General features: G+C 38.0%; 1 protein-coding gene across 3 annotated transcripts in view; it reads right to left on the reverse strand.

Moving 5' to 3' along the window:
- The window catches only part of LOC123561963 (cadherin-23-like), a 147,336-nt gene that overhangs the window by 46,042 nt on the left and 88,878 nt on the right, over positions 1-12,416 (reverse strand). For all 3 annotated transcript variants that reach the window (XM_053529799.1, XM_053529787.1, XM_053529794.1), the window contains exons 22-24: positions 11,591-11,723; positions 7,401-7,534; positions 3,148-3,292 (exon numbers count right to left, since the gene is read on the reverse strand). In XM_053529799.1, coding sequence (XP_053385774.1) covers positions 3,148-3,292; positions 7,401-7,534; positions 11,591-11,723 — 412 coding nt within the window. The remainder of the gene's footprint in view (positions 1-3,147; positions 3,293-7,400; positions 7,535-11,590; positions 11,724-12,416) is intronic.

Genomic DNA, 12,416 nt, shown 5'->3' on the forward strand with positions numbered 1-12,416 from the left:
CTTTAACCAGATTTCTAAGTCCAAAAGGGGTATAATTTTCCCAAATACATGTCAGAGTTATGGGACTTGACCAGTGAGGTAGAATTTGATCTAGACAAGAGCACCGCCTTGCGGGTGCTGACGCTCATCTGATTTTTTTTGTATAATAGAAATATTGTCCTACCCATGATTTTCTAAGTCTAAAAAGGGCCATCATTCTTGCAAAAAGCAGGATAGAGTTATGTTTCTTGATGTACAGTGTCCACTTATGATGGTGAAAAACTGTTGCAAGTTTTAAAGCAATAGCTTTGATAGTTTATGAGAAAAGTATACTTTAACATAATACTCAACCAAGAAAATGATTTTCTAAGTCCAAAAGGGGCAATAATTATTGCAAAAAGGCAGGATGGAGTTATGTTGCTTGCTGTACAGGGTCAGCTTATGATGGTGAACAAGTGTTGCAAGTTTCAAAGCAATAGCTTTGATAGTTTAAGAGAAAAAGTTCACCTAAACATAAAACTTAACCAAGAAATCTGATATTTTCTAAGTCCAAAAGGGGCCATAAATCTTGCAAAAAGCAGGATGGAGTTATGTTTCTTGATGTACAGGGTCAGCTTATGATGGTGAACAAGTGTTGCAAGTTTTAAAGCAAAAGCTTTGATAGTTTAGGATAAAAGCTGACCTTAACATAAAACTTAACCAAGAAAACTGATTTTCTAAGTCCAAAAGGGGCAATAATTCTTGCAAAAAGCAAGATGGAGTTATGTTTCTTGATGTACCTGGTCTGCTTATGATGGTAAACAAGTATTCCAAGTTTCAAAAGCAATAGCTTTGATAGTTTAGGAGAAAAGTTGACCTAAACATAAAACTTAACCAAGAAATCTGATATTTTCTAAGTACAAAAGGGGCCATAAATCTTGCAAAAAGCAAGATGGAGTTATGTTTCTTGCTATACAGGGTCAGCTTATGATGGTGAACAAGTATTCCAAGTTTCAAAGCAATAGCTTTGATAGTTTAGGAGAAAAGCTGACCTAAACATAAAACTTAACCAGGCAATGCCGACGCCGACGCCGACACCGACGCCGACAACCGCTCAAGTGATGACAATAACTCATCATTTTTTTTCAAAAAATCAGATGAGCTAAAAAAGAAAAAATAAGTTTCAAATCTATATGCCTTTTAGTAATAGCTGTTTGTACTTGCATGCAAAACTTTAACCAGAATTTTCTAAGTCCAAAGGGGGCATAATTTGCCCAAAATACATGTCAGAGTTATGGGACTTGACCCAGTGAGGTAGGTAATTGATATAGAAAAAGAAAAAATAAGTTTCAAATCTATATGCCTTTTAGTAATAGCTGTATGTACTTGAACGCAAAACTAACCAGAATTTTCTAAGTCCAAAAGGGGGCATAATTTGGCCAAAATGAAGGTCAGAGTTATGGGACTTTGTGCTATCAACTAGTTTTATAACCCCGAAGACACATGTGAAGTTTCAATTCAATATCTGCATTAGTTTTGGAGATAGTAACTTGCATGTAAAACTTTAACCAGAATTTTAAAGTCCAAAAGGGGGCATAATTTGCTCAAAATACATGTTAGAGTTATGGAACTTGACCCAGTGAGGTTGGTAATTGACCTAGAAAAAGAATAAATAAGTTTCAAAGCTATATGCCTTTAAATGATAGCTGTATGTACTTGCATGCAAAAACTTAACCAAGGTGTGACGCCGACGCCGATGCCGAAGCCGACGCCAACGCCGACGCCGACGCCAGGGTGAGTAGAATAGCTAGACTATTCTTCGAATAGTCGAGCTAAAAATACAGCTTCTACTGTATACACAAGCTAAATGTTGACAGACAGACAGACAGGCAGACAGATGCCGGACATCGAGCGATCACAATAACTCACCTAAGCATTGCTCAGGTGAGCTAAAAACAAAATGAAATATAAGTGAAATTGACAGGCATGCCATAAAACTTCAATCCACACAATTACAATCTCTGACACCAGTAACCCTGACCTTTGCAAAGCTAATGGACTCAAAACCAGAAGATGTTTGTCCGTTACTTAAGATCTATTCTTATTTATGTTTGTTAAGAAGATGTAGAGAAACCATAAAGCTTTAACCAGCCCTATTATAATATTTAACCATATTGACCTTGACCTTTAGGATACCTAACCCTAAGCTATTAGATGTCAGCTCCTTAGAAAGACCATACGTAGGTAAGGTCTGTTGATAATAGTGGTAGCTGTGAATTTAGAAGCTTGCAATAAAATTTTGCAATGCCAACATCAGGACGAGTACAATAGCCCTCCATATTCACTTAACAGTGAATTACCTCTCGATACACTTTTTGTATTTGGGCTAAAATTTCACCCACTGAATCCTTCAAAACACAAGATGTGTGTAAAACATGTATGCCCCAATGACTGGTTGTCCTACTTTCAAAAACATACCTGCTAATCCCAAAACACTTGAGTTCATCTATTTTGTAAGTCTATTCATGCTATTAAGTCTGTAGATATTGGGTCAAATGGTTCTCAAGTTATTGAGTGGAAACTGTTTTCAAGGTTCAGGTTCTTCTTTATTTGACCTTTGATTCACTGACTCCAAAAACATTAGAGGTCATTAAGTTCATAAGCCCAATCACTATCAAGTTTGAAGGTTCTGGGTCCAGTGGTTCTAAGGTTATTGACTGGAAACCATTTTGTTCAGGCCCCTATGACCCTGACCTTTGACTTATGACACCAACAACAATAAGGATCATCTACTTCATAAGCCTAATAATATTAACAATGTTGAAGGTTCTAGGTCAAGTGGTTCTTAAGTTATTGAGCTGGAACTGTTTTCATTGTTCAGGCCGCTGTGACCTTGACCTTTGGCCTATTGAACCCAAAACTAAAGGGCATCTACTTGATAAGCCAATAAGCAATTATGCTATGTTTGAATGTGCTGGATCAAGTGGTTCTCAAGTCACTAGGCAAAAACAGTTTGCTCTAGCAACAGACAGATGGACCGGCCAACCTGCCGGTGCGACTGGCATATGCAAAGCAAAATACCCCCACTTCTTTGAAGGGAGGCATAAAAATGCACACTATGAATGGCATTGTCTTATATGTAAAAAGCAATCAAAGAAACACAGAAAAGGTGAATTAAACCTTAGTTACCTGTAGTTGTCTGATCAACCCGTAAATTCTTGTCAGCATTTAAATCTCGAACACGCACATACAAATTGATACGGTTATACAACTCTCTGTTTATATTGCCAGCCACTCTGAGTTGGCCATCTTCTGGATCAATTTTTATCACTTCCTGAAAAAAAGAACAAGAGGGCCATGATGGCCCTATATTGCTCACCTGTTATCATTGCACTCGAGGACAAGAAGGTCCTCAGAAAAAATATCTAAGTCCAAAGGACAGGAACAACAAAGGAAAGAAATTTAACCAAAAAGAAATAAAAAATTCTTACAAGGTACAGATATGTCAAAATACACCTAAAAATTGGAGGTCAATCCATGTTGTACCACAGAAAAGTGGTCTCGGTTTTTCCCTACAGCCAATAATAAAAAAGTTACTAAAAATAAGCTGTTTATAGTAACGTAAAAGGGAAGTAATTAAAAAGAAAACTGTTGAAAGTGAACAAAAGAAGGATCTGCCAAATAAATCTGTTGAAATAAATGAAATTTCAGATCAGTATCTTCATTAGTTACAGAGATATACCCATTTTAATTTGAAATAAAGGGAGGTAATCTGACATAAAATCAGTCCATGGTTATCTACCCTGATTGGCTCAGTCCAACTAATGATAATAATGAAATTTCAAATAAGTCGTATAAGTACTTACTGATATCAATCCATTCTGACTACAATCAGGGGAGGTAATCAGATATAAAATAACCTACGATTGGATCTGATTTGTCATGGAATCCAAGATTTATTGTTGTTGAAGATATTTTGGAAGTTTGTATAAAAAGAAACCATAAATGAAGTCTCTATATGGCTGCAAAAGCCAAAATAGCCAATTCTGGACCTTTCAGGGCCCATCACTCTGGAACCCATGACGGAATCTGGCCAGTTCAAGAAAGGAACCAAGATCTTGTAGTGATACAAGTTGTGTGCAAGTTTGGTTAAAATCAAATCATAAATGAAGTTGCTATTGTGCAGACAAGGTCAAAATAGCTAATTCTGGCCCTTTCAGGGGCCATAACTCTGGAACCCATTATGGGATCTGGCAGGTTCAATAAAGGAATTGAGATCATATGGCAACACAAGTTTTGTGCAAGTTTGATTAAATTCAAATCATAAATGAAGCTGCTATTTTGCAGACAAGGTCTAAAGAGCTAATTCTGGCCCTTTCAGGGGCCATAACTCTGGAACCCATAATGGAATCTAACCAGTTCAAGAAAAGAATCAAGATCTTATAGTGATACAAGTTGTGTGCAAGTCTGGTTAAAAGCAAATCATAAATGAAGCTGCTACTGTGCAGACAAGGTCAAAATAGCTAATTTTGGGCCTTTCAAGGGCCATAACTCTGGAACCCATAATGGAATCTGGCCAATTCAAGAAAGGAATCGTGATCTTATGGTGATACAAGTTGTGTGCAAGTTTGGTTAAAATAAAATTATAAATGAAACCACTATCGTGCAGACAAGAAATTGTTGACGGACGCATGCACGGACGGACGGACGCACGGACTGACAACGGACGACGGACGAAGGGTGATCACAAAAGCTCACCTTGTCACTATGTGACAGGTGAGCTAATAAAATATTGTGCAGTTTTTCAAGTTAGAGTCCCTGCAAATGTTTTGAAAACATACCAGATAATATGATGTTATTCAACAGTGTTGAGTACAATACTGAATTCTGCTGTAGTAATAAGTTGTTTTTGATTGATGAGAATGTTCAACAAGAGCATCACCTATGGGTACCAAGGCTTGTCTATGTATATGGATGACATCAAACAACAAGGAGCTGCGTTCAATAAACGCTTGATACCCCCAGTGGCATCCTTGTTGATACAAAACAACCTAAGTCCAAAACGACGTCAAGTTCAAGGTCAAGGTCAAACTGAGGTCAGGTGATGTGTGAAGATGAGGAATGGTCACAGGTTACATCTGCATTAGTATCAAGTCATTCTAGTTAGGGGTATTGATGCTAGACAAAATGGTCCCATTTGGTTGTATGTCAAGTTCAAGGTCAAACTGAGGTCAGGTGATGTGTGAAGATGAGGAATGGTCACAGGTTACATCTGCATTAGTATCAAGTCATTCCATTAGGGGTATTGATGCTAGATAAAACGGTCCCATTTGGTTAACCTTATACGGACGGACGGACGGATGGACAGGACAATCACTATATGCCTATCGCATCAGTAGATGCTGGGGGCATAAAAAGTACCCTAGATATCAAGGGGATACTGTTAATTTTGGCAGTTTTGACTGATTCAAGGGCCATAACTCTGGAGATACTGGTCCAATCTGCCAAGTGCCCCAATTTGCAAAAATTTGGGGGAAGGACCTTATTATGATAATAGAAATGAAGATCCATTCAGCTTTTCATGACAGGATGTTATTTAAATGTATTTCTACTGTAAGCTCTAGCTTCCCCTAAAATGGGCCATGTGACCCTATTTATACAAATTTTGGATAGGACATTAGAATGATGTTTAAGACCTTTAAGTGTGACTACAGTCCATTCAGCTGTTCATGGGAAGAAGTCTTTTAAAGACATTTGAGCCGCATCATGAGAAAACCAACATAGTGCATTTGCGATCAGCATGGATCCAGACCAGCCTGCGTATCCACGCAGTCTGGTCAGGATCCATGCTGTTCGCTGTCAACACCTATAGCAATTAGAGAAAATGTTAGCTAACAGCATGGATCCTGACCAGACTGCACGGATGCGCAGGCTGGTCTGGATCAATGCTGGTCGCAAAGCTTCTATGTTGGTTTTCTCATGGCATGGCTCATTTGTATTATGAGTTGTAGTAGCGTCTGTAAGAGGACAAGTGACCAGTTTGAACAAAGGTTTGAGAGGAACTTATAACAATTGTATAGGCCAAGTTTGATGAAGATCCATCAAGCAGTTTAATGAAAAGAACTTGTTAAGAGGACATTGTTTAGTTTAATGAAGATTCATTCAGCCGTTTATGAGAACTTCTTAAATAAAGGTATTTCTATTTTTAGCTTTGGTGGCCCCTAAAAGGGGAGAAGCAAAAACATTTAACCCTTTTGCTGCCTACAAGACGGGTATACCTGTCCCACTTCTATGTCAGCGTACTTGCCTATAAGACTGGTTTACCAGTCTTGGGATTTCCCGACATTCCAACCTATAAACAATGCTAATGATGCAAATGAATTTATCCCAGAGCAACAAATCATATTAAAAGAATGTTTTTTTATCAGTGTCTGCTGTTCTATGGAAGTCCATGACCTAAGTAACCTGGTAAATTTCCACATTTCAGAATGGTGGAAGGCAATTCAACTGCAGTGTAAAGTTGACTAAACAACTGCAATATTCCCTCTAAATGTCGAAGATTCGATAAGGAAATTAGGTCCTCCATATTGCATTGTTTTCTTGTATAGATTTACAAGCCCAGCAGATTCTTCAAAAATTTATAGCTGTTTACAGTGATTCTTCCCCATCTAGCCCCTTTGCTGTCTACATGTATGATGGGTATACCCGTTTCACATCTATGTCAGCATATTTCAAACTAAAACAAGATTGTTTTGAAAATAAATCTATTCATCTGTATGCATTTTTCATTTTTCTTTCTAAAAATTATAGGTTTTATATACTTTCTGCGAACAATAAAGCCTCTACTGTATACTATTCTGTCATAACTAACGTAATTTCCAGGAAAGTCCCATGGCAAATACAGTGTACATAACGTAATCAGGTGCTCGGCAGCAAAAGGGTTAAAGAAACTTGATATTTAAGCAAACTTTTTCATACAGGACTGTGGATGACAGGTGCCGAAACATATACCTATACTAATAGGTCACCCTGAACAGTGTCAGATGATATGTAAAAAAAAAGGTTTGACATGGTCCTGGTGACTGCACATATCTTTTTCCAAACATGAAGTCATGTGAAATTCCTGTTAATCTCTAAACTAAAAAATTGGCAATGGTAACCAGAAATAAACAACAGTAAGTTGCAACAAAGATCCTAAATGAGATGAGACAAACATTTCTTTTTTCCAAAGTACTTGTTGATTTTTTTTGTTGTTGTTGGGGCGGGCACCTGGGTAGAGCCATCGGCCTTCCGTAAACCAGCTGAATGGTTTCCGCACATGAAGAATTCAATGCCCCAAGTGAGGCCTGAACCCACATCGGTGAGGAGCAAGTGATTTGAAGTCATCAACCATAACAACTCGGCCAAAGAGACCCCTAAAGTACTTGTATGAACAAACTTACAGTTGCGTCAATAGGTACTTGAATTGGTCCAGTCTGTTTTAGAAATTCAACTGTCGTGTAATCAATACTGTAATCCAGTTTGCTGGTGCTATCTACATCTGTTGCAGTTACTTGACCAATCAAGGTGCCTGGTGCTGGAACATTAAAGATATAACAATCAGCTGGTATCATGTCGAGTTTAGTATGAAACTCACATCTCACTACATGCATCTTATACATGAAACTGAAGTATTAAATTTACAAATTCATACTTTAACGAGTTCTAAATTTCTTTGAATACATGTGTGATCATGAAGCATAAAGAAACGAACCCCTTAATTCAAGTGTTTGCTAAAACGTGAAATTCTGAAGTAGAAAATCAACTATTTCACAATTTCACACTTGACAACTGCATGATTTAACTGACAAAATGTAAGAAGTGTGAAGCAAAACAAAAATCCAACAAACTCTTGTCAGGCTGTGTGAGATCCAAATTAAAATACCAGCAGCACCACTTCACCTGCTGTATAACAATCTTGTGAGGGTTTGCTAGTCGACTCTGGGTCAAATACTTTTTGAAATATGCACAACATAAATTCCGACAGAAGGAAGGTCAGACAGACAGATAAGGGAAAGTCTAAGCACCCCACTCCCCTGCACCTAAACAAATATATACAAGAGGACTATGATGGTCCTGAATCGCTCACCTGCCACCACATGAACTGAGTATGACGTCGTTTTTTCTATTATTTGACATAGTGACCTAGTTGTTGAGCTCATGTGATTTACTTCTGAACTTGACCTAGATATCATCAAGATAAAAATTCTGACCAATTTTCATGAAGATCCATTGAAAAATATGGCCTCTAGAGAGGTCACAAAGTTTTTCTATTATCTGACATAATAACCTAGTTTTTGAAGGCATGTGACCCAGTTCTTGACCTAGATATCATCAAGGTGAACATTCTCACCAATTTCATGAAGATCTCATGAAAATATGGCCTCCAGAGAGGTCACAAGGTTTTTCTATTTTTAGACGTACTGACCTAGTTTTGAACGCATGTGACCCAGTTTTGAACATGACCTTGATATCATCAAGGTGAACATTCTCACCAATTTTCATGAAGATCCAATGAAAAATATGGCCTCTAGTGAGGTCACAAGGATTTTCTATTATTTGACCTCCTGACCTAGCTTTGGACCGGACGTAAACCACAGTTGACCCAATTTCGAACTTCACCTAGATATCATCAAGATGAACATTCTGACCAATTTACATACAGATTCCATGAAAAATATGACCTCCAGAGCGGTCACAAGTTTTTTCTATTATTTGACCTAATGACCTAGTTTTGGACCGCACGTGACCCAGTTTCAAACTTGACCTAGATATCATCAAGGTGAACATTCTGACCAATTTTCATGAAGATCCCATGAAAAATATGGCCTCTAGGGAGGTCACAAGGATTTTCTATTATTTGACCTCCTGACCTAGCTTTGGACCGGACGTAAACCACAGTTGACCCAATTTCGAACTTCACCTAGATATCATCAAGATGAACATTCTGATCAATTTTCATGCAGATCCAATGAAAAATACGGCCTCTACAGAGGTCACAAGGTTTTTCTATTATTTGACCTCCTGACCTAGCTTTGGACCGGACATAAACCAGTTTCGATCTTGACCTAGATATCATCAAGAAGAACATTCTGACCAATTTTCATGCAGATCCCATGAAAAATATGACCTCCAGAGAGGTCACAAGGATTTTCTATTATCTGACCTACTGACCTAGTTTTTAAAGGCACGTGACCCAGATATCATCAAGGTGAACATTCAAACCAACTTTCATGAAGATCTTGTGAAAAATATGGCCTCTAGAGAGGTCATAAGGTTTTTTTATTTTTAGACCTACTGACCTAGTTTTTGAAGGCACGTGACCCAGTTTCAAACTTGACCTAGATATCATCAAGGTGAACATTCTGATCAACTTTCATAAAGATCCCATTAAAAATGTGACCTCTAGAGTGGTCACAAGCAAAAGCTACGGACGCACACACGGAAGCATGCACGGACGGACGACAGACGCAGCGCGATCACAAAAGCTCACCTTGTCACTTTGTGACAGGTGAGCTAAAAATTGGGGAAGTAAAAAAATGTATGAAATCATCATATTAAAAGGAAGTAATTCTGAAACTAGAATGTGTCTGTAGGACACAGGGTGTGCCCCCCATTGGTACATCTGTCACAAATAAGGGGAAATCATTCAATGTTTGCAGTCTTAATGGGGTATAACCTCAACAAACATTTTACGAAAAGGATTCATTATTCTAGGCTATATACTTTTTGAGCTATGAGCATCACAAACAAAAAATCCACTATTGGCTATTTCAAGGGCCATAACTCTGTAATAAGTGCTAAGATTCTCAAGAAGAATGCCAAGTGTGCAAGGTCACATCATAAGAAAGACTCAAGCAAGGTTTCATGAATTTACATCAAACTCTTTTTGAGCTAGGCACATAATTAGGAGGACATGTGCATTTTTTTTTCTATTTCAGGGGCCATAAGTTCAAAAATAGGGGGTGGAGCCAGCCAAAAAATTAGAGGTGTGCAAATTTATATCATAATAAAGACTTATGCAAGTTTTCAACCATTTATATTTAATACCTTTTGAGCTAGGTGCATCACAAGGTGAAAAAGTGCATTTTTGACTATTTCAGGGGCCATAACTCTGAAAATAGGGGGCAGACCTAATAAAAATTAGGAGGTGCGCAAGTTCATATCATGATTAAGACTCATTCAAGGTTTCATGAATCTATATCAAATACTTTTTGAGCTAGGTGTGTCACAAGGTGAAAATGTGCATTTTTGACTATTTCAGGGGACATAACTCTGAAAATAGGGGGCAGAGCCAGATGACAAATAGAAGGTGCACAAGTTCATATCATGATAAAGTATCATGCAAGGTTTAATAAATTTATATGAAATGCTTTATGAGTTAGGCGCGTCACAAGGTGAAAATGTGCATTTTTGACTATTTCAGGGGCCATAACTCTGAAAATAGGGGGCGGACCCAAATGAAAATAGGAGGTGCGCAAATTCATATCATGATTAAGACTCATTCAAGGTTTCATGAATCTATATGAAATACTTTTTGAGCTAGGCGTGTCACAAGGTGAAAATGTGCATTTTTGACTATTTCAGGGGACATAACACTCGGAAAATAGGGGGCAGAGCCAGACGAAAAATAGGAGGTGCACAAGTTCATATCATGATAAAGACTCGTGCAAGGTTTAATTAATTTATATGAAATGCTTTTTGAGCTAGGCGCATCACGAACTTCGGACGGACGGACAAGACCAAATCTATATGCCCCCACTACTCATAGGGGGGTGGGGGGGGGGGGGGGGGGGGGTTACAAAAATACACAGTATGTGTCTAACTGGGTCTATATGACACATGAGTTTATGATAAAATAGTTTTCAGACTGGACAGGAAAAGATCAATGTTGTTTTTTGACATGACCTTTGTGGTAGGGATCTGGGTATTGCACATGACAAGTTGTGGCATGGGAACATCTGTACTAAGCAATATTAAAATTCCTTCATGGATGACAGAGTGATGGACTGAACAGTGAAAAAAAACCCTAATGACCATTGACCTCCAAGTGTGACTTTTATCTTTGAGCTAGGGGCCTGGGTTTGCACCTGACAAGTTATTCATTATTGGAAACTGTGCAAAAGAAAGTTAAAATCCCTCAATGGGTGACGGTGTTATGGAACAAACAGGAAAAAAAACATGCTGATCTGCAAATGTGACCTTGAACTTTGATGTAGGGGACTAGGTATTGCTCACAACACATCCTCTGATTATGGGGAACATTAAAATTTTGTGCCACGTTAACCTTCGAACTTGAAGAGTGACCTTGACTTTGAGCTAGGGGTCAAGTTTTTGTGCATGACGCATCCTTTTATTATGGGGAGCATCTTTGCCAAACAATATAAATTCCTGGTTGAATGAGAGACTTATCTATTGACCAGACACAAAATTGCAGACAGAATGACCAAAAGATAGGTGGAGAAAAAGTTGCAATCCTTTGTCCCTGCACTCTATATAAAGAGCCATGAATCTTGTCTGAAACTTGCAAGGCAAATTTCCCTAAACTCAGGTTTACAAAGTTACCACAGCAATAATAGACTTGTCAACTTACGATCATCAGCTTTAATCCTGAACCTGTACAGGGGATCCTTAAACTCTGGTATCTCATCATTTGTATCTAACAGCGTCACAATAACAGTAGCTGTAGCTGACAATGGAGGAAGTCCCTTGTCTCTTGCTACAATCTGGTCACCAAACAAAAGAAATCATATTTTGCTGCACAATTATTCTGTTTTTTTTTTTTAATTCTTTATTCTTTCTTCTTTTGTTTTGCTTGAAACACTAACATTAGATATTTTAAAGTATTCTTATGATTGTGTTTGTGTGTGTTCGGGTTTACCGCCTTTTCAACAATTTTTCATATAAATGATGGTGTATACTTGTAGCAGTAAGCACAATACCCAACATTATAGTGCTGCTTCACTGGAATATCATCCCATAGACATGTGACATGAAACCCCATCCAGTCACATATTACAGACAGCGGGCTGTCCTAGTACTATCCTCGTAATGCTGAGGACCAAGCAAGGAAGCTACAAGTACCATTTTTCATGTCTTTGGCAGAATTATTCTGACGAATCCAATAATAAAGGCCATTAAAATAAATTCTTGCATAAAACCTTTGTTTTTTGCCGATTTTGGGCATGCACAAACGTGTAAAAAACGTGTACAAACAAGGAGATTCTCGTGAGCACGCGCTGTTGGTGAACGTTTTGAATATGCTGTTGTGGGTCCAACGTAAGCAAATTATGGATCCCGAATCAATTTTGGCCGAAGTCGAAAGGTCCGAGATTTATGAAATCTTTTCATCTGCATATTTATTAAAAATATCATTTTTCAACCTAACTTTACTTTAACTTGTAATAAGCGCTACCTCT

The sequence above is a fragment of the Mercenaria mercenaria genome, chromosome 2 (assembly GCF_021730395.1).
Source record: "Mercenaria mercenaria strain notata chromosome 2, MADL_Memer_1, whole genome shotgun sequence".
Taxonomy (NCBI): Eukaryota; Metazoa; Mollusca; class Bivalvia; order Venerida; family Veneridae; genus Mercenaria; species Mercenaria mercenaria.